At 52.0% G+C, this 22,418-nt stretch overlaps 1 protein-coding gene across 1 annotated transcript in view; it reads left to right on the top strand.

The window, feature by feature from the left end:
- CELSR2 (cadherin EGF LAG seven-pass G-type receptor 2) overlaps nucleotides 1–22,418 on the top strand; it is a 71,212-nt gene that overhangs the window by 45,749 nt on the left and 3,045 nt on the right. The window contains 22 exon segments of the mRNA XM_075613979.1: nucleotides 2,406–2,547; nucleotides 3,476–3,596; nucleotides 3,814–3,997; nucleotides 4,272–4,373; nucleotides 4,494–4,588; nucleotides 5,711–5,920; nucleotides 6,144–6,327; nucleotides 6,423–6,566; nucleotides 6,750–6,933; nucleotides 8,180–8,344; nucleotides 9,326–9,455; nucleotides 10,434–10,634; nucleotides 11,205–11,379; nucleotides 11,848–11,960; nucleotides 13,875–13,954; nucleotides 14,401–14,527; nucleotides 14,712–14,828; nucleotides 15,594–15,718; nucleotides 15,920–16,005; nucleotides 16,261–16,428; nucleotides 16,564–16,683; nucleotides 16,783–16,999. Of these exon segments, the coding sequence (XP_075470094.1) occupies nucleotides 2,406–2,547; nucleotides 3,476–3,596; nucleotides 3,814–3,997; nucleotides 4,272–4,373; nucleotides 4,494–4,588; nucleotides 5,711–5,920; nucleotides 6,144–6,327; nucleotides 6,423–6,566; nucleotides 6,750–6,933; nucleotides 8,180–8,344; nucleotides 9,326–9,455; nucleotides 10,434–10,634; nucleotides 11,205–11,379; nucleotides 11,848–11,960; nucleotides 13,875–13,954; nucleotides 14,401–14,527; nucleotides 14,712–14,828; nucleotides 15,594–15,718; nucleotides 15,920–16,005; nucleotides 16,261–16,428; nucleotides 16,564–16,683; nucleotides 16,783–16,999 (3,190 nt within the window).

The following is a 22,418-nucleotide window of genomic DNA, read 5'->3' as shown; positions in this document are numbered from 1 at the left end:
GTGACACCCAGGCTGTGTGTGTGCGTGCGTGTGTGACACCCAGGCTGTGTGCGTGTGTGACACCCAGGCTGTGTGTGTGCGTGCGTGTGTGACACCCAGGCTGTGTGCGTGCGTGTGTGACACCCAGGCTGTGTGCGTGCGTGTGTGACACCCAGGCTGCGTGCGTGCGTGTGTGACACCCAGGCTGTGTGCGTGCGTGTGTGACACCCAGGCTGCGTGCGTGTGTGTGACACCCAGGCTGCGTGCGTGTGTGTGACACCCAGGCTGCGTGCGTGTGTGTGACACCCAGGCTGCGTGCGTGTGTGTGACACCCAGGCTGCGTGCGTGTGTGTGACACCCAGGCTGCGTGCGTGTGTGTGACACCCAGGCTGCGTGCGTGTGTGTGACACCCAGGCTGCGTGCGTGTGTGTGACACCCAGGCTGTGTGCGTGCGTGTGTGTGACACCCAGGCTGTGTGCGTGCGTGTGTGACACCCAGGCTGTGTGCGTGCGTGTGTGTGACACCCAGGCTGTGTGCGTGCGTGTGTGTGACACCCAGGCTGTGTGCGTGCGTGTGTGACACCCAGGCTGTGTGCGTGCGTGTGTGTGACACCCAGGCTGTGTGTGTGTGTGCGTGCGTGTGTGACACCCAGGCTGTGTGTGTGCGTGTGTGACACCCAGGCTGTGTGCGTGCGTGTGTGTGACACCCAGGCTGTGTGCGTGTGTGTGTGACACCCAGGCTGTGTGCGTGCGTGCGTGTGTGACACCCAGGCTGTGTGTGTGCGTGCGTGTGTGACACCCAGGCTGTGTGTGTGCGTGTGTGACACCCAGGCTGTGTGCGTGCGTGTGTGTGACACCCAGGCTGTGTGCGTGCGTGTGTGACACCCAGGCTGTGTGCGTGCGTGTGTGACACCCAGGCTGTGTGCGTGCGTGTGTGACACCCAGGCTGTGTGCGTGCGTGTGTGACACCCAGGCTGCGTGTGTGCGTGCGTGTGTGACACCCAGGCTGTGTGCGTGCGTGTGTGACACCCAGACTGTGTGCGTGTGTGACACCCAGGCTGTGTGTGTGCGTGCGTGTGTGACACCCAGGCTGTGTGCGTGTGTGACACCCAGGCTGTGTGTGTGCGTGCGTGTGTGACACCCAGGCTGTGTGCGTGTGTGACACCCAGGCTGTGTGTGTGTGTGCGTGCGTGTGTGACACCCAGGCTGTGTGCGTGCGTGTGTGACACCCAGGCTGTGTGCGTGCGTGTGTGACACCCAGGCTGCGTGCGTGCGTGTGTGACACCCAGGCTGCGTGCGTGCGTGTGTGACACCCAGGCTGTGTGCGTGCGTGTGTGACACCCAGGCTGTGTGCGTGCGTGTGTGACACCCAGGCTGTGTGTGTGCGTGTGTGACACCCAGGCTGTGTGCGTGCGTGTGTGACACCCAGGCTGTGTGCGTGCGTGTGTGACACCCAGGCTGTGTGCGTGCGTGTGTGACACCCAGGCTGTGTGCGTGTGTGACACACAGGCTGTGTGCGTGCGTGTGTGACACCCAGGCTGTGTGCGTGCGTGTGTGACACCCAGGCTGTGTGCGTGTGTGACACCCAGGCTGCGTGCGTGTGTGTGTGACACCCAGGCTGCGTGCGTGCGTGTGTGACACCCAGGCTGCGTGCGTGCGTGTGTGACACCCAGGTTGTGTGCGTGCGTGTGTGACACCCAGGCTGCGTGCGTGCGTGTGTGACACCCAGGCTGCGTGCGTGCGTGTGTGACACCCAGGCTGCGTGCGTGCGTGTGTGACACCCAGGCTGTGTGCGTGCGTGTGTGACACCCAGGCTGTGTGCGTGCGTGTGTGACACCCAGGCTGTGTGCGTGCGTGTGTGACACCCAGGCTGTGTGCGTGCGTGTGTGACACCCAGGCTGTGTGCGTGCGTGTGTGACACCCAGGCTGTGTGCGTGCGTGTGTGACACCCAGGTTGTGTGCGTGCGTGTGTGACACCCAGGCTGCGTGCGTGCGTGTGTGACACCCAGGCTGTGTGCGTGCGTGTGTGACACCCAGGCTGTGTGTGTGCGTGTGTGACACCCAGGCTGTGTGCGTGCGTGTGTGACACCCAGGCTGTGTGCGTGCGTGTGTGACACCCAGGCTGTGTGCGTGCGTGTGTGACACCCAGGCTGTGTGCGTGTGTGTGACACCCAGGCTGTGTGCGTGCGTGTGTGACACCCAGGCTGTGTGCGTGCGTGTGTGACACCCAGGCTGTGTGCGTGTGTGTGACACCCAGGCTCTCTTTTCAATCTCACTATCTCTCTGTCCGTGTTTCTTTTTCTTGCAGTCTCTTTTTGCTCTTTCTTTCCCCTCTCTCTGTCTGCTCCCAGGAGCTGTAATTGCCCCTCACCGGGGCTCGTTTCTGCCTCTGCTGCTGGGATCAGCATGTCTTGTTCCCCCCCACAGGGTATTACGGTGACCGCTGCATGGACGCCTGTGAGTTGAACCCGTGTCAGCAGCAGTCTGCGTGTGTCAGGCGTGCCAGTTCCTCGCAGGGTTACACGTGTGACTGCACCCCAGGGCACTACGGGCCCTATTGTGAGAGCAGGTAACCTCCCAGATATAGTATAGAAAACGCTGGCGGGCTCAAACACTTCCTCAGCCAATAACAATATACCGTGTGATCAGCGAAGGGGGAAATAAACTGTGAATATAATATATATAATCAACACCAAATACCATACATAAAGTGCATAATAAAGAGGCAAAAAATCTCACTACCCTTAAAAGACTGGTCCCAAATCTTTCCAAACTAATATCCTCCAAACCCCAGGGGAGCGATGATATAGCGCCATGTAATAAAGAAAACCACCGTCTGGCGTCAAACCGGAAGTGACGCCAGGCGGTGCCGACGGGCGCAGAGGAAACCTGGAGAGTTTGGGACAACGCAGCGGTGAGATCGCGACTTACTGCATACCATCATAGCCTGTGATTCCATGCTCTCCCATCGCTGAGAACGTGTAAGCCCCCATTTGGGAGAGTACGTTTAAATATATCGTTTTAAAGTTGATCTGCACCATGGCTCTTTTTTCTTGTCTTTGAGATCCAAGACTATATACCTCACAACATCCAGAAACCACTGAGACACTGGTTGGATTACAGCTTATTTATCCTGCTCCATTGTGAGTAGGACATTTATAGACTCTTATTTGCACTTTTTTATATATATATATATATATATATATGTGATTTTCTTTAATACATGGCGCTATATCATCGCTCCCCCGGTGTTTGGAGGATAACCTCCCAGATATACCTACCCCAGGCACCAGCCTATGCACCAACACCTAGTCACCTACCTACTTACACACCTCTTCCTACCCTTCAAAGATAGTCCTACCTACCTTCCTCTCCAAGACCCACCTACACCAGACTGGCCACACTCGCCTATCTTCCAACCTACCTACCTGCCAGCCAATCTCCTGTTGTGTGTGCACACTACACACTACCCCCACACCGCTTTCTGTGCCCCACAGACTGGATCAGCCATGTGCCCGGGGCTGGTGGGGTCACCCCGTGTGTGGCCCATGTAACTGTGACGTGAGCAGAGGATTTGACTCGGACTGTAACAAGACCACAGGGGAATGTCGCTGCAAGGTGAGGATGGGTGGGGGGTGAGCAAGCGGAGGGGGAAAGTGCAAAGGGGACGGCGGAGAGAGCAAGAGGGTGGAGAGAGCAAGAGGGTGCAGAGATAGATGTGTGAGCGAGGAGAGCAGTAACGTGCTTTGTCATTTTTGTGTGACTTACATGCCGTCTCTCTCTTCCCCCGTCCCCTCCTTCTGTCTCGTTTCCCTCCCCGGTCTCCATCTCTCAGGATAATCATTACCGCCCCCACGTTGCTCTGTCCTGTTTGCTGTGTGACTGTTACCCCACGGGGTCACTGAGTCGGACGTGTGACTCAGTTACCGGGCAGTGTACCTGCAAATCGGGCGTCATCGGGCAGCGATGTGACCGCTGCGACAATCCTTTTGCTGAGGTCACGACCAGCGGCTGCGAGGGTGAGACGGTCTGCGGGGGGAGAGGGCGTGGGAGGATGACACTTTGCGAGGGACAAATGTACCGTTATAACCCTCTGTGGGGGTGATGCTCTGCAGAAGGTTATGGGGTGATGCTTTGCGGGGGATGAGGTATTTGGGGAGGAACGCTTTGATGGATGAGGGAGGAATGCTCTGCAGGGCAGGGTTCATCTGTGTATAGTAATCTGTGCGAAGCTCTGCAGTTAGTTGAAGTTGCATTGCTCTGCAGGCACCTCACTGTTCCCTCTTTTCCCAGTGAACTATGACAGTTGTCCCCGAGCTGTGGAAGCTGAGATCTGGTGGCCAAGAACTCGCTTTGGGCTCCCAGCTGCAGTGTCGTGTCCGAGGGGATCTACAGGTAACTACCCGTAGAGATGCCAGGCTGTGTGTGCCTGTGCCAGCCCGAGAGGCGCCAGGCCCTGTGTCCCTCTGTGTGTGTGTGTTGCATGGTGTTAGAGGTGACGTCCCTCTCTCTCAGGCACTGCTGTCCGTCACTGTGATGAGCACAGGGGGTGGCTGTCCCCGAACTTGTCAAATTGCACTTCCCTTCCCTTCTTGCCCCTCAAAGGACTGGTGAGTACCCCCCCCCCTCCCTCCCTCCATGTGTTGGGTAACCCTATCCCCATCTCCTCCCACTGTCACATAGCCCACCCCTAACCCACACAACTCTGTGTAACACTATCCCCATCTCCTCCCACTGTCACATAGCCCACCCCTAACCCACACAACTCTGTGTAACACTATCCCCATCTCCTCCCACTGTCACATAGCCCACCCCTAACCCACACAACTCTGTGTAACCCTATCCCCATCTCCTCCCACTGTCACATAGCCCACCCCTAACCCACACAACTCTGTGTAACCCTATCCCCATCTCCTCCCACTGTCACATAGCCCACCCCTAACCCACACAACTCTGTGTAACACTATCCCCATCTCCTCCCACTGTCACATAGCCCACCCCTAACCCACACAACTCTGTGTAACACTATCCCCATCTCCTCCCACTGTCACATAGCCCACCCCTAACCCACACAACTCTGTGTAACCCTATCCCCATCTCCTCCCACTGTCACATAGCCCACCCCTAACCCACACAACTCTGTGTAACACTATCCCCATCTCCTCCCACTGTCACATAGCCCACCCCTAACCCACACAACTCTGTGTAACACTATCCCCATCTCCTCCCACTGTCACATAGCCCACCCCTAACCCACACAACTCTGTGTAACCCTATCCCCATCTCCTCCCACTGTCACATAGCCCACCCCTAACCCACACAACTCTGTGTAACCCTATCCCCATCTCCTCCCACTGTCACATAGCCCACCCCTAACCCACACAACTCTGTGTAACACTATCCCCATCTCCTCCCACTGTCACATAGCCCACCCCTAACCCACACAACTCTGTGTAACACTATCCCCATCTCCTCCCACTGTCACATAGCCCACCCCTAGCCCACACAACTCTGTGTAACCCTATCCCCATCTCCTCCCACTGTCACATAGCCCACCCCTAACCCACACAACTCTGTGTAACCCTATCCCCATCTCCTCCCACTGTCACATAGCCCACCCCTAACCCATACAACTCTGTGTAACTCTTTCCCTAAAGCCTCCCTATAACTATAACCCCTCCTATTGCTCCATCAAGTCTCTCTCTCTCCATCCGTATCCCTCTCTCCTCTAGTTTGACAAGCTCACTCAGAATACCTCGGTGCTGACCCCTGCGCTGGCACAGCGGGGGGCACGGGATCTGTGGGATGCCACGCAGGGGGTGGGTACCTTCCTGAGCAGTGACGTGCGGGTGTCCTACCAACTGCTGAGCACCATTCTGCAGCGGCAGAGCCAGGAGAGCGGCTTCAGTCTGGCAGCAACACAGGATGTTCACTTTACAGAGGTGACATTCATCATCTGCCCCGTGAGGGGGGAGGGACAGGCTCCATGCCCCATAGCGCCCCTCTGTCCATATCGCCCTACGGTGGGAGGGCCAGACTGCATGTCCCGATACTCCCTTCCGTCTGTCACTGTGTCACTCTGCTGGGGGAGGGACAGGCGCCATGTTCCTTTCTCGCTGTGTCACCATGTCCCCTCTCCCCGAGTGACACCTTGTGCCTTTGCAGAACGTGGTCAGAGTCGGCAGCCATCTCCTCAATCTGGGCACCAAGCCACTTTGGGATGCCATCCAGGTATCGGAGGCTGGCAGTGCCCTCCTGCTCAGACACTACGAGGCTTACGCGGTTACCTTGGCACGCAATATGAAGCACACCTACCTCACCCCCTTTACCATCATCACCCCGAACATTGGTAAGTCCCGGGGTTACCCCGCTATCTTTCAGTTCCCTGCCTTAGTTGGTCAGCTGTTGAGCTGTAATCCCCTCTCTGTTTCTCTCTCCTCCCAGTTGTCTCCGTGACACGGTTGGACAAGGTTAACTTTGCCGGTGCAGTGTTGCCACGATACGAGTCGCTGCGCGGAGCGAAGCCAAACGACCAGGAGACCGCAGTGATTTTGCCACGCACAGCGTTTCTGCCGCATGATGCCCAAGGTGAGGAGTGCCATCCCTGGAGGTGCCAGGCTGTGTGTGCCCTGGTGATGCCAAGCTGTGTGTCCTGGTTCTAGTGGTACCACACTGTGTAGCTCTAGATATGCCAGAGTGTGGGCCTGGTCCTAAAGGTGCCAGAATCTGTGTGCACTGTGCCCCCTGTCACTATGCCCTCCTCTCTCTCAGAACCCGCTGCTGGGACAGCATCGGATCCAGAGGCGCTGTCTGATCGCAGCAGAGAGAAGCGGGAGAAGGAGCCGCAGGAGGAACGGGGGCAGAGAGACGCGCAGGCCGTGGTGACTGTCATTATATACCGCACGCTGGGGGCACTGCTGCCGGAGAGGTGGGACCCCGACAAGAGGAGCCTCAGGTACCCACAGTACAGCGGCACAATCTTTGTCTCTGCCGCTCTGTCTCCTTTTCCCTCTCTCATTTTATTTTCTGTCTCTCTCGCTCTTGTTCTCTCTCGCGCCCGCTCTCTCACTGACACTTCCCCTCTCTCTCACTGACACTTCCCCTCTCTCTCACTGACACTTCCCCTCTCTCTCACTGACACTTCTCCTCTCTCTCACTGACACTTCTCCTCTCTCTCACTGACACTTCTCCTCTCTCTCACTGACACTTCTCCTCTCTCTCACTGACACTTCTCCTCTTTCTCACTGACACTTCCCCTCTCTCTCACTGACACTTCCCCTCTCTCTCACTAACATTTCCCCTCTTTCTCACTAACACTTCCTCTCTCTCACTGACTCTTCCCCTCTCTCTCACTGACTCTCGCTTACTCTTCCTCTCTCTCGCTGACACTTCCCCCTCTCTCACTGACACTTCCCCCCCTCTCTGACACTTCCCCCCTCTCTCACTGACAATTCCCCCCCTCTCTCGCTGACGCTTCCCTTCTCTCTCGCTGATGATTCAACTCTCTCGCTGACGCTTCCCCTCTCTCCCTCTCGCGGACGCTTCCCCTCTCTCCCTCTCGTGGACGCTTCCCCTCTCTCCCTCTCGTGGACGCTTCCCCTCTCTCCCTCTCGCTGACGCTTCCCCTCTCTCGCTGACGCTTCCCCTCTCTCTCGCTGACGCTTCCCCTCTCTCTCGCTGACGCTTCCCCTCTCTCTCGCTGACGCTTCCCCTCTCTCTCGCTGACGCTTCCCCTCTCTCTCGCTGACGCTTCCCTCTCTCTCGCTGACGCTTCCCCTCTCTCTCGCGGACGCTTCCCCTCCCTCTCGCGGACGCTTCCCCTCCCTCTCGCGGACGCTTCCCCTCCCTCTCGCGCTGACGCTTCCCCTCTCTCTCGCGCTGACGCTTCCCCTCTCTCTCGCGCTGACGCTTCCCCTCTCTCTCGCGCTGACGCTTCCCCCCTCTCTCGCGCTGACGCTTCCCCCCTCTCTCGCGCTGACGCTTCCCCCCTCTCTCGCGCTGACGCTTCCCCTCTCTCGCGCTGACGCTTCCCCTCTCTCTCGCGCTGACGCTTCCCCTCTCTCGCGCTGACACTTCCCCTCTCTCGCGCTGACGCTTCCCCTCTCTCGCGCTGACGCTTCCCCTCTCTCTCGCGCTGACGCTTCCCCTCTCTCGCGCTGATGCTTCCCCTCTCCCGCGCTGACCCTTCCCCTCTCTCTCAGGGTCCCTAAGCGCCCTGTGATAAATAGCCCTGTGGTGAGTATTAATATTCACGAGTCAGAAGGCGGGGCTCGTGCTCTGGATCAGCCAATCACTGTGCAGTTCCGCCTGCTGGAGACCCAGGACCGGTCCAAACCCATCTGTGTGTACTGGAACCACTCCCTCCCGTGAGTGACCTCACCCTCTGTGTGAAACCTCGCTAACAACCACTCCTCCCCTCCCCCCGTGTGTAACCTCTACCTACCTTGCATCTATCCCCCCACACTAACCCTCTCCCCTATTCGTTCTTTCCTCTCTCCCCCTTCTCTGTTTCCCCTCCCCCTATCTCCCCTCCTCCCCCTCTCCTTTAACCCTTCTCTCCCTTAACCCTTCTCTCTTTCACCCCCTCCCTCTCCCTTCCTCCCCTTTCTCTCTCCCCCTCCTCATTCCTCTCTCCTCCTCATTCCTCTCTCCTCCCCCTCCTCATTCCTCTCCTCCCCCTCCTCATCTCCCACCCTCCTCATTCCCTTTCTCCCCCCCCTCCTCATTCCCATTCTCCCCCCCTCCTCATTCCCTTTCTCCCCCCCTCCTCATTCCCTTTCTCCCCCCCTCCTCATTCCCTTTCTCCCCCCTCATTCCCTTTCTCCCCCCTCATTCCCTTTCTCCCCCCCTCCTCATTCCCTTTCTCCCTCCTCATTCCCTTTCTCCCCCCCTCCTCATTCCCTTTCTCCCTCCTCATTCCCTTTCTCCCTCCTCATTCCCTTTCTCCCTCCTCATTCCGTTTCTCCCCCCCTCCTCATTCCCTTTCTCCCCCCCTCCTCATTCCCTTTCTCCCTCCTCATTCCCTTTCTCCCTCCTCATTCCCTTTCTCCCTCCTCATTCCCTTTCTCCCCCCTCCTCATTCCCTTTCTTCCTCCTCATTCCCTTTCTCCCTCCTCATTCCCTTTCTCCCTCCTCATTCCCTTTCTCCCCCCCATCTCATTCCCTTTCTCCCCCTCCTATTTCCCTCTATCCCCTCTCCCCCCTCCCCCCTCTCTCCTTTTTCCCTCCTGATTTTTTCTTTCCCTCTCTATCCCCCTCTTTGTCTCTCTCACTCACTTCCATCTCTCTCCTATCCCACCCCCCACCGGTCTCAACCTCATCCTTATTTTATCTTCCCTCCCCCCCAGGCTGCCCTCCCCTGGGGGGGGCTGGTCGTCTCGCGGCTGTGAGCTGGTTTTCCGTAATGAGACGCACATCAGCTGCCAGTGTCATCACATGACTAGCTTTGCAGTGCTCATGGACATGTCCCGCAGAGAGGTACCTATATATATATATATATATATATATATACACCTATATATATTTTCTATTATCTGACTGATCAGATATCTACGTGACCGATGCTCTGCCTATATAATATGTTCATCGCGCAAATCTCTCTGAACAATACTCTGACTATATATCGTCTTAATCAACCATATGTCCCCCTAATCAATACTCTGCCTTCATATTATCCTGATCAATCACATCTCTCCCCTTATATCAAACACATCTTTTCTCTATCCCTATATTTACCCCCTTGCTGCTGAGGCAATCTCCTATCTCTTGATCTTAGGGGGATGCACTGTGTTATTGTCCTTCGTACTGACCCCATGTATATCTGACTACCCCATTACTGCCACCACTTTAACTCTGCCATTCTCCTCTGCGTCTCGTCTCATCTCCCATAACGTATTTTTAAGGTTAGGGGCCGATAGCTGTGCCCCGTATTCCAGGTGTGCCCCGTATTCCAGGTGTGGCCCGTATTCCAGGTGTGCCCCGTATTCCAGGCGTGGCCTCACCAAGAGGACAGATTCATGCTCTTCTGTCACCATCAGCCCTGCTGTACAGAATACTATCCCAGCTACTGTACCTAGACAGCTGCTGCTGCCGCCTGACACTGAGCTCTCATGCAGTATTTATACCCCACAGCCGCACCGTTTCTATGTAATGTCACTTCCTGGCACCCTACGTTGTCCTGCAGCCTCGCGGCTACTTCTCGAAGTGACATCACAGCTTCAAGATGGCTGCCCCCTCCCTATGAAGTCCTATAATGTTGATCCCCCCCCCCCCACAAATGATCTGTTTTCTCTCCCCCCACCCTCCTTCTCTATCACTAATGTCACTTCCTCTGTCTCTCTCTTTCATTCTCCCCTCCTTTTTTTTTCTTCTCTCCCTCTCCCCTTTCTCTCCACTTCCTGTCTGTCGCGGTCTCTTCCCTTCTATCTCTTCTCCCCTTTGCCCTCCTCCCCCCAGAATGGTGAGGTCCTCCCCCTGCGCAGTGTTACATACTCCTGCCTGGGGGTGACCCTGGGCTTCCTGCTGCTCTCTCTGCTGTTCCTGTGCATCCTGCGCTCTCTCCGTTCCAACCAGCAGGGAATCCGCAGGAACCTCGTGCTCTCCCTGCTCCTGTCACAGCTCAGCTTCCTGCTGGGGATCAACCAGGCCGACATGCAGGTACAGATATTATGTGTGTGTGTGTATGGATGGATGTATACATGTGTGTGTGTGTGTGTCTCTCTCTCTCATATATATATATATATATATATATATATATATATATGTGTCGTATGTATATATACATATTTCCGTGCATATACACACATGTATACAGTGGTGTGAAAAAGAAAGTACACCCTCTTTGAATTCTATGGTTTTACATATCAGGACATAATAACAATCATCTGTTCCTTAGCAGGTCTAAAAATTAGGCAAATACAACCTCAGATGAACAACAACACATGACATTACACCGTGTCATTATTTATTTAACAAAAATAAAGCCAAAATGGACCGTGACGCATGACCATGTTCGTATTTATGTATATATTAAATCCATATGTAATGAGCACCATTTAATATTTTTTTTTATCTGCTTTCCCCTCCTCTTATCACTTTATCTACTTTTCCCCGTTCTCTCGCTATCTCACTCCCCTGTTCCCTACTGCCCTCTTTCCCCCCCCCCCCTTATTTTTCCCATCCTATCTCTTGCTTTCTCTCCTCCCCAATCTCTCTCTCCTCTCTCAGTTTGCCTGCACTATCATCGCTATCATTCTCCACTTCCTCTCCCTCTGCTGCTTCTCTTGGGTTTTCCTGGAGGTTTTGCACATTTACCGCAGGCTCGGCGAAGTTCGTGATGTCAACTCTGGGCCCATGAGATTTTACTACGCTCTGGGCTGGGGGGTGCCGGCCTTTATCACAGGTCAGTCTAACCGATGGTGGCCTCTGCACGCATGCAGAGCCCCAGTTCCCCCCCTCTCCCCCGTAGTTCATATAGAAAGCCTATTTTCTTCCCTTGTAGCCCAGTCCCTATAGAAAGCCCCTTCGCTTCCCCTATAGCCTCAGTCCGTATACAAAAATCCTTTATGTCCCTTTTTTCACCCTAATCTCAAACTTTGCCGTCAAACCCTCCTGCAGTTTCCAACCCTGGAGAAGTATCGAAGGTGAATTATTTTCCATGGGGGCTTCTTAAAATATAGCTACTATCCACAAATACAACTCAGCCCGGCTTTGGTATTTGCAACATCATCCTGACTTCATTTAGGGGTGACTCCTTCACCCTAATGTGTTTCTTACCACTCTGGCAGCAGAGGGCTGAACCAGAAGCTGCTGGAACTGGGGTCTTGTCACTTTGGGGGGCAGTGTCTTATTCTGCGCCCTCCTCCCCCAGGTCTGGCAGTTGGACTGGACCCTGAAGGTTACGGGAACCCCGATTTCTGCTGGCTTTCTGTATCCGACACTTTAATCTGGAGCTTCGCCGGACCTGCTGCTTTTGTAATCTCGGTAAGAGATCGAACTATTCATTTATAGGAAGTCCATGTGGGACACCCTCTTATCCAATCAGAGGTTGGTGCCACGGACTCTATAGCCTGGGGTCATAGTCTGACATAGTGTGAGCCGATTTCCTACGGTTGGCAGACGTCTCGTATATACGGGATTGCCCCTTATTTCATTGGGACTTCTCCCCTTGTCCCGGAAAGGTCTGTCAGGACGCATAATTGTCCTATATTTTAGTGCCTTGATGTGAAATGATCTTAAAGTGACTGTAATTAAATCAGTCCTAAAAACATTTCTACTTGAGTGCAATAATTACCTTTTCCAGTAGATGTCGCCGTACTAAATAATTCAAATACTAAAGTTAGGTCAACTCCTAATCCCATGACCCCCACTCCTACAAGCGTTACCTTTTCTCCCACCGCTACTTGTCAGTTCAGTGCGCGTATTTCTCCGCCCGGACGATAGCAGAGGTGATAAAAACCAGGAATATAGTCGGAGTGCAGAGGAAGTTTCACGGGGCTCGGTGCAGAGGGAGTTTCATGGGGCTCGGTGCAGAGGGAGTTTGGCTCGGTGCAGAGGGAGTTTGGCTCGGTGCAGAGGGAGTTTGGCTCGGTGCAGAGGGAGTTTGGCTCGGTGCAGAGGGAGTTTGGCTCGGTGCAGAGGGAGTTTGGCTCGGTGCAGAGGGAGTTTCACGGGGCTCGGTGCAGAGGGAGTTTGGCTCGGTGCAGAGGGAGTTTCACGGGGCTCGGTGCAGAGGGAGTTTCACGGGGCTCGGTGCAGAGGGAGTTTCACGGGCTCGGTGCAGAGGGAGTTTCACGGGGCTCGGTGCAGAGGGAGTTTCACGGGGCTCGGTGCACAGGGAGTTTCACGGGGCTCGGTGCAGAGGGAGTTTGGCTCGGTGCAGAGGGAGTTTCACGGGGCTCGGTGCAGAGGGAGTTTCACGGGGCTCGGTGCAGAGGGAGTTTCACGGGGCTCGGTGCACAGGGAGTTTCACGGGGCTCGGTGCACAGGGAGTTTCACGGGGCTCGGTGCAGAGGGAGTTTGGCTCGGTGCAGAGGGAGTTTCACGGGGCTCGGTGCAGAGGGAGTTTCACGGGGCGCGGTGCAGAGGGAGTTTGGCTCGGTGCAGAGGGAGTTTGGCTCGGTGCAGAGGGAGTTTGGCTCGGTGCAGAGGGAGTTTGGCTCGGTGCAGAGGGAGTTTCACCTCTTACCTGCTCCGGACCTAGCATCTCCTCCTGGTGCAACGTGTCGCATTGACGTGACGTGGCGCCTCTTGCCCGCCGTCGAGTGATGTCACGTTGTATTGGCGACGCGTCGTCACATGGTAGCAGGAGGAGACGCAGGCACTTACAGAGGCGCCGTTCTCTCCCCCAGCAATCACAGTTTAAATGTGGTGGTGGTGTTGTGCCAATTTAACCACCACAACATTAAGTGCGATTACTGAAGTTGGGCCGGGGCCGGGCATGGGGCCTCTGTAAGGCGGGGCCGGGGCCGGGCATGGGGCCTCTGTAAGGCGGGGCCGGGGCCGGGCATGGGGCCTCTGTAAGGCGGGGCCAGATGCATTTGCACTGATGGCACCACCATCAAGCCGGCCCTTTATATCGCTCAAATGGGAGATACCGTTCAGCTCGAAGCATTTGCAAATTATTTAGGCGCCCCGTATTATAAAAATGTAAATGTGGTAACCATGCAGATTCCCCCTCCCCCCCACGGGTAATCTGGACGAATATAACGTTCCCAGATGTGAGGGGGTGTTCACGTGCCCATGAAAACACAGAGCCAATCGGTGCTCTGTTTTATGATTGGCGTCTGCATGAGTGACGCAGCTCCTGGAGGGCGGGGGTTAGCATGCTTTCTCCGTGTGAGTGCTTGCGTTGGGTGCTGGTCCTCGGGGCGGGGTTTTACACCTGGTGTCTTTCAGACCGGCCTGTTCCTGTGTGTCCTGTCGGGTCGAGCGTCCTGTGCAGCGCGGAGGGAGGGATTCCAGAAGAAGGGCACAGCGTGAGTGACACTGCCCAAATTCCTCCTTCCCATCTCTTTCCCTCTCCCATCTCTTTCCCTCTCCCCCTCTTTCCTTTCCTCTCTATATCTCATTCCCCCTCTCTTTCCTTCATCCTGTTTCCTTCCCACTCCCTCTTTCCATCCCCCACTCTCTCCTTCCCATCTCTTTCTCTCTCGACCCTCTCTTTCCTTACCCATCTCTCTATCCCCCTTCTCTCTCTCTTCACCCCACCTCTCTCCTTCCGCTCGCCCTCTTTTCCTCCCTCCCCCTCGCTTTCTCTCTACCCCCCTCTTCTACCCCCTCTCCTCTCACCCACCTCTTCTCTCACTCCTACCCCCTTTCTCGTACAGTTATATCTCTGTACTCCTGTCTCTTGTAAAGTTATATCTCTGTATCCCCTGAACACAGTGTGATAACTCTCTCCCATTCTCCTCTATCCCCACAGCTCCGGCCTGCGCTGCGCCTCCTTCCTGCTCCTCCTGGTCAGTGTCTCCTGGCTTCTTGCCCTCCTGTCTGTCAACAGTGATCTGCTACTCTTCCACTATCTGTACGCGGGGGCCATCTGTTTACAGGTACCAATGGTGGAGTATAGGGGGGGGGGGGGGGTTCTTATAACAGAGGTTCCCCCCCAATAAGGAGGGTCACACCAGGACTGTAAGATGTTCTTATAAGGGGGATGTTCTTGCAACAGGGGTACCCCCCATGTCATAGTTCTGACCAGAGGGATGTTTTTATAACGTGTGCGTTCTGTCTCAGGGCCCCCTCATCTTCCTGGTTAGTGTGATACTCAGTAGAGATGTACACAGGGCGCTGAAACAGAGCGTCAGCAAGAAACACGAACCCAGCGTCACCACGAAATCGACGCTGACCTCGGTGAGGGCTCCATGTGTCTGCCTGTCTCGCACACCTTCTCTGCACTCCTCCCTCTGTCATATGTGACTGTGATATATCTGTGTGTATCCATCTGTCCACCTGTGTATATACTGTCACTGTGTGTGTACTTGTGTATGTATATGTATATGTGTGTGTATATATATATATATATATATATATATATATAATCTCCAATAAAGAATATCATCACTTGTGAGCACATTCACATGTCTTAGACAGGTCTGCAACCCCGCCTTTCAACCATTATCATCTAGCATACAGTGCTCCCACTGCAGCAAGGGATTCTGGGAAATGACATGCAAATGAGCACACACTGTGTCGCCTTTTGCCTGGAATATCCATTCACATGGTGCCCATTTAAGCAAATGCATCGCTGTTCACACAGCGATTAAGCACAGCATGGGTCTAGCAAAGCAAGTCAAACCACTCCCAGACATGTATAAATCATTCTGCTCCTCATTCTGCTCCATGTGAACACACACACACACACACACACACACACACACACACACACACACACACACACACACACACACACACACACACACACACACACACACACACACACACACACACACACACACACACACGATAACACAATACCACTGTGGGTGTCAGTGTGTGCACTGTATGGGTATTTGCATGTCAGACTCAGTTTGTGTGAATCTGTGTTTTCTCCTGTATATCGGAGTGTGCCCTCCCACTCTTACCATGCTCTCCCCTCCCCCTCTCTGGCCCCTACAGTCACATCCCGGTAACACATATGTAGATGGCCGTCTCTATCACATGCCCTTTGGCTCCTCTACGGGCTCCCTGCACAGCTCCCTGCCCTCAGGGAGGAGTCACAGCTACCTGCCCTTCCTGCTCAGGTGAGATGCTGGAATATGGCATGGGGAGGGATTATCTGCATGTCTCTGGCATGGAATGGGTTAATGGAGCGATGCTCTGCAGAAACAAGGAGGTAATAGAGCAACACTCTGCATGCAGGTACATTGCAGGGGAGGGGTTATTACATGCATGTTCTGCAGGTCTTTGGCAGGGGATAGGTTAATATGCACTCTCGCCCTCAGAGATGAGACCGGGCTCAACAGTCAGTCACTTGCTGGGTTAAACGATCCTAACGGAGTGTACCTAGAACCCAAGGACCAACACGAAGGTAACTGCATCCACTACTATTCTAGCGCAGCTCTCTGCTATTCCTGTGCTAACCTTATACACACACATACACGTCTGTCCTGCACCCGCTGCTATTACTGTCCTCGCCCCATACACACATCTCAGTCGCTGAATTTCCATGCTACAGCCTCCTCTACTGTTCCTGTAATGACCCCACACACAGATCTGTCACTGTACCTCCATCCTGATCTGCAGCCCCCTCTGCTATTCCTGCACTGCACAGTCTCTCTCTCAGCAGATTCAGACTCGGACAGTGACCTGTCTCTGGAGGATGATCACAGCTGCTCCTTCGCCTCCACTCACTCCTCAGATAGTGAGGATGGGGGTGGTGGTCCTGGGGGGCCCTGTTGGGAGACCCTCATGAGCCCCAATAATGAGAAATTGCTGCACAGCGCCCTGAAAGGTAATGACCACAGAGCTCCGGCCTTTAGAGGGTCAATGAGTGGTCGGGTGAATCTTGTTTCTGATGGTTTAAGGGAGGGGTGTTCTATCTAGTCCCTGGCAGGAATGGAGTTAACACTTTGCCCCGTTCTTTTAGTAGATAATGTTGCGTCTCAGGGGCGGCCGCAGGTGGAGCCATCTCAACCCAATGGGGAGCTGCGATTGGGGGATCACACAGTGACATCACCGCAGACCTCAGTCCCCCCACCGCAGAAAGGTGAGGGGTCGGGGAACCCCAGCCAATCAAAATACTGGGCTGGGACACTGACTCAGTAGGCGCACGGGAGGTGTCATGTTAACCTTCGCTTCCCCGCAGGGATCTTGAAGAAGAAGAAGCAGCGCTCCTCCATTAACAGGATCCACAACGAGCTGGGCCCCTCTGCGCTACACATCCCCTCCCGGGGCTCTTCGGGCAGCGAGGGGGAAAGAGGTCACCGAACCAAACCCACCCTCCAGGAACAGCTAAATGGGGTCACCCCTATACCCATGAGCATCAAGACGGGCACTGCGGGCGAGGAGTCATCCGGATCAGAGTGAGTTTAATAAATGTATTTATGTCTTTATAGCGCCATTAATGTACATAGCTCTTCACAGTAGTAATACACGTGACAATCGTATAAATAACAAATACAAATAACAGATCATGGGAATAAGTGCTTCAGACATAAAAGTAACATTTAGGAAGAGGACTCCCTGCTCCAAAGAGCTTACAATCTAATTGGTAGGTAGGAAGAATGTACTGAGACAGTAGGAGGACATTCTGGTAAGTGCGTCTTCAGGGGGACAAGCTTTATGTATCGTGTATAGTATTAGCCACGGTGCTACTCATATGCTTCTTTAAAGCTGCATTTCAGGCAATATCCTGCATGTGTGGTTTTTTTTTAATAAATCAGTTCTGTAGTAAGAAAAAATACTTTTAGCATTTTCTGTTTTAAAAAAAAAAAACAACTTTGAAAGACCAATTTTCTTGTATTCTATTTTAACAAGCATGCTTGTTCCTATAGCAACCATTTACATTCCCCATATTTAAAGATGTCGCCAAACTTTGCCGATCAATAGACGGAGAACGAATTGACCGGCAGCTATGCAGTTCTTTAGGTAATTAGAGATTGCCCACATGAAACTATTGAAGTAAAAAAATAAATAAAAAATAAAAAAAAGACTGAACTGCAGCTTTAAGCAAGTGTGCCTTAAGGTGGGTCTTAAAGGTGGATAGAGTGGGTGCTAGTCGTATTGAGGGGGAGGGCATTCCAGAAGTGTGGAATAATGTGGGCACGTCTGTGTATATGCACAAAAGCACAGCACTCATATGTACACACATGTAGACTGATTATAGAGACATATATTTACATACGTACACCTGTAAAGTGTGTGTTTATATGTATCTCGATATGTGTGTATGTATGTATGCATACAAACACACACACAGAGGTATTAAACAAATTCATTGCCTCTGTATTTACCAGGGAAGAATCAATTGCAATAGTAGTGCCGCTGGTGGAAGCCACAATCTCTATATTAAGGAACAATTGTTTAACTGAGGAAGAAGTTCATAGGCGGCTTGATAAAATTAAAGTAAATAAGGCACCTGGCCCCGATGGCATACTGTACATCCAAGAGTTCTTAAGGAGTTAAGTTCAGTAATTGCCAAACGATTACATTTAATATTCAAGGACTCCATTTGCCCCATCTCAGTACCACAAGATTGGCATAAAGCAGATGTGGTGCCAATATTTTAATAGGGAGCTAGATCACAACCGGGGAATTACAGACCTGTAAGCCTGACATCAATAGTGGGAAAGCTACTTGAAGATTTAGTATGGGATAATATTCAGGAATACCTAATGGAAAACAAAATTATTAGTAATCGTCAGCATGGATTTATGAAGCATATGTCATTCCAAAGTAAACTTATTAGTTTATTTGAGGAGGTAAGTAGGAATTTAGACCAGGGTAATGCAGATCATGTGGTCTACTTGGATTTAGAAAAGGCGTTTGATATGGTTCAACACAAGGTTAGTGTACAAAATAAAGCAAATTGTACTCAGTAATAATATATGCACCAGGGTTGAAAACTGGTTGAAGGATAGACAACAGAGGGTTGTCATAAATGGAACTTTTTCAGGTTGGGCTAAAGTCGTGAGTGGAGTACCTCAGGGATCGGTACTGAGACCCCTGCTTTTAATTTGTGTATTAACGACCTTAAGGTTGGCATCGAGAGCAAAGTCTCCATCTTTGCTGATGATACTAAATTGTGTAAGGTAGTAGAATCGGAGCAGGATGTAATTTCTCTCCAAAAGGACTTGGAGAGACTGGAACCTTGGGCAGGTAAATGGCAGATGAGGTTTAATACAGATAAATGTAAGGTTATGCATTTGGGAAGCAAGAATAAACTGGCGATTTACAAATTAAATGGGGATAAATTAGGAGAATCCTTGATGGAGAAGGATTTAGGAGTGCTTGTAGACAGCAGGCTCAGCAAAAGTGGCTGTAAAGGCAAAAAAGAGCATATCTTGCATTAAACGGCCAATGAATGGAAGGGAAGTAAACATAATGATGCCCCTTTATAAAGCATTAGTAAGACCACACCTTGAATATGGAGTACAATTTTGGGCACCACTCCTTAGAAAAGTCATTATGAAACTAGAGCGAGTGCAGAGAAGAGCCACCAAATTAATAAAGGGGGTGGACAATCTAACTTACAGTATGAGGAGAGGCTAGCAAAATTTGATTTATTGACATTAGAAAAGAGGCATCTAAGGGGGGATATGATAACTATATACAAATATATTCGGGGACAATACAAGGAGTTTTCAAAAGAACTATTCATCCCACGGGCAGTACAAAGGACACAGGGTCATCCCTTAGGCTCTGGCCCCAGTCACTGGGTGCATGCACGCGTCGGAGCACTTGGGGGCATGTGCACCAGTTTCAGCCGTGACCTGTGGTCTTAGGTTGCCCCTCAGGAGAAGAGCAGATCGCGACAGGGGGCGTGGCTGGTTCGCTCTCATTGGCTGAACCGCCGCTGTGACATGGCAGCCGCGCCAAAAGACAAAAATCTTGTCTTTTGGCAAAGGCGGTTGCACAACACGCGCACACACGCCGCCTAGGGCCTGCCCCATAGAGGGCTGTACTTGTACCGTCGCGTGCACAGCCTCTGCCACCGAGGACGTAGCCTTAAGGTTGGAGGAAAGGAGATTGCCCTTACTGTAAAGAAACCTTTCCTTTGTTGCTGGTGAAGTTAAAATGTGGAATTCATTACCCATGGGGACTGTGATGGCAGATGCAATAGATATGTTCAAAAAAAGGTTGGGCATCTTTTTGGAAAGGTATACAGGGAGATACCAAATAAGTAAACATGGGAAGGATGTTGATCCTAATCTGATTGCCAATATTTGGAGTCAGGAAGGAATTTATTTTTCCCCTTATTAAATATCCACACATGCTTCTGGACAGTTACATACAGAGCCACCCAGATATATCTATAGACAGACACATTCGCAGACATGTGTATATGGACATTGGTATACACGTGTATATACATACAATCATATTGTATCAGAATTGTACTTGTTTTCCAGAAATGTAAAAAAACAAGAAACAAAAGTCCAGAGCAACATCCAATGTGACAAAAATACACAGTGAAATACCTATATATCTCTTGAAACAGGGTAATTTAGTTAACCCTTTGGCCAAATCGTATAAGCCTGCGAGCCACTTTCAAGGTATGACCATAATATCGCAGGTCCTAACACTAACTGGTTAAAATCCTTATTTACCTCTATAATTAGGGGAAGGATGGTCCTGGCATTGAACCTGTCGCAACCAGCTGCATGAAAAGAAAACCTGCTTACCTGGACAGTGGGGAGGGGCAAGCCTTGGAAGTGGTTCACAGGCTTATACGCTTTGGCCAGAGGGTTAACTAAATTACCATTTTTCAAGATATATATAATTATTTCACTGTGTATTTTTGTCACATTGGATGTTGCTCTGGACTTCTTTGTTTCTTGTTTTATACAATTGGCCACGCCCAGTAGCACTAATTTTGACACTTATATACATATATATATATTGGTAATTTTGGGGGGTTTCTGAGCGCTTGCTGGGTATCTGTGTTTTTTTCCATAATTGTAAGGCATATCTTTGTACCAGCTGCATACTCCTAAAGGGAGGAGTGCAGGTATCGTGTATTTGTATAGAAAATAATCATATGTATTTATCTGCTTTGTGTATCTACATGTGTATGTACCTAACAAGTATGTCTGTTTATATACACGTCGTATTTGTGTGTATGTACACAAGGCCAGTGACCATCCTCACACAGACATAAAAGGTTGGAACAGCGGTCTGCAAGTCGGCTTCCTGGCCATGCATCTCTTCATCCCAGGCTTTGCTATAAAACATCCAGCTTAATGGAAACCATGTTCGTAGACAAAAAACATTGTGTGCGCGCACATTTTAAGTGAAACTTCTTTGTCTTTTGTCACACATTGTATTTGTGATGATGACAATTTCAGTGACAAAACAAAGAAGTGTGGAAGTGTGACTTAGAATGCAGGTGCACAGCATACACCCCGTTTTAGCTTTTTGCACCAATATATTTATACTAATTTTGAATTCCTCGTGTGTGTGTGAGATTCTGTGTGCGTGTGCGTGACACTGGGTGTGTGTATGTGACTTTGTCTGTTTCAGTTGGGGAACCGGCTCTCTCCCCCTCGCTCTCTGTCCGGTGTTCCCGGCTCCTCTCCCCCTCCTCGGTCCATTTTATAGTTGGTGGCGCGCATGCGCAGAAGCCCGTGAGCATGCGCAAAGGCCTGCGGGCATTGAGATATTTGGTTGGTGTCTGCGCATGCGCTGTCTATGGTCAGAGCCGTAGGGGAGGTGGGATCTCCCGCAGGCCCCAGCGACACAGTGCAGTCAGGTGAAGCAGTGACATGTGCTCGGTGAGGGGCGGAGTCTCCAGTGAAGTGACTGGTGGTGGTGTCTGCGCATGCGCTGCTGTGAGCTGCCAACACTCCTACCACCTCTTCTGCCAGGAGTGACGTCACTTCCGGGACTGCACTTCCATCTCCCATCAAGGCGATTTACTCCCAGGAACATTTTCATATGGTTGGTACCAGCATAGAAGTTTCACTTCAAAAACAGGGACCCAGTGATTGCTCATTTGCATGTCATTACGGTAAGGCAGGTTAGGGGGCCTGTCTGAGATGTGTAAGCACTCTTTATCATTACATTGTCACTAACTCACTATGTACTTATGCACACCCCTGTCTAGATGTGTATGTAAAGACCTGCTCAGACAGGTAGGTGTGTATACACACACACACACACACACACACACACACACACACACACACACACACACGGTTGTTCATAGAAGTGTGTGTGTGTGTGTGTGTATATGACACACACACAAAAAGGCAGTTGCTCACACTATATAAAGAAGTGGTTAAGCCAGACCCAAAAATTAATACAGATAATCCGGAGAAAAAACAATTTCTAAACTTGATAGCCTGTGACTAAATAACTAGGGAAACACTGGTGGTGCTGGGGGAAAAAGAAATAAATATAACACACAAAAAGACTGAGACAATCCCCAAAATAGCACTCTAAATATACCACAGAATAACTCATCTTTATACTATATTAGTGAAAGCACTGTATGTTTGTTTGCCTGCCTGCCTGCCTGCCTGCATGCATGCCTGCCTGCTGGATGTCCGGTGTCCCTAGCGGCAATCTCATTGGTCCCTTGGCCCGCCCGCCCCCGCACACCTCTCATTGGCCTCACACACTCACACCACCCCCTTGGCCCGCCCCCCACACCTCTCATTGGCCTGAGGCGGAGTGACGGGCCAAAGGTCCAAAAAAATAAAAAAAACACACACACACACACACACACACACACACACACACCTCTCTCCCCTCTCCAAATCACCTTTTCCCCCTCCCCAG

This window comes from Ascaphus truei, chromosome 9, assembly GCF_040206685.1.
Source record: "Ascaphus truei isolate aAscTru1 chromosome 9, aAscTru1.hap1, whole genome shotgun sequence".
Taxonomy (NCBI): Eukaryota; Metazoa; Chordata; class Amphibia; order Anura; family Ascaphidae; genus Ascaphus; species Ascaphus truei.
The sequence above is the reverse complement of the archived record's forward strand: the minus strand, read 5'-3'. Positions and strand labels throughout refer to the sequence as shown.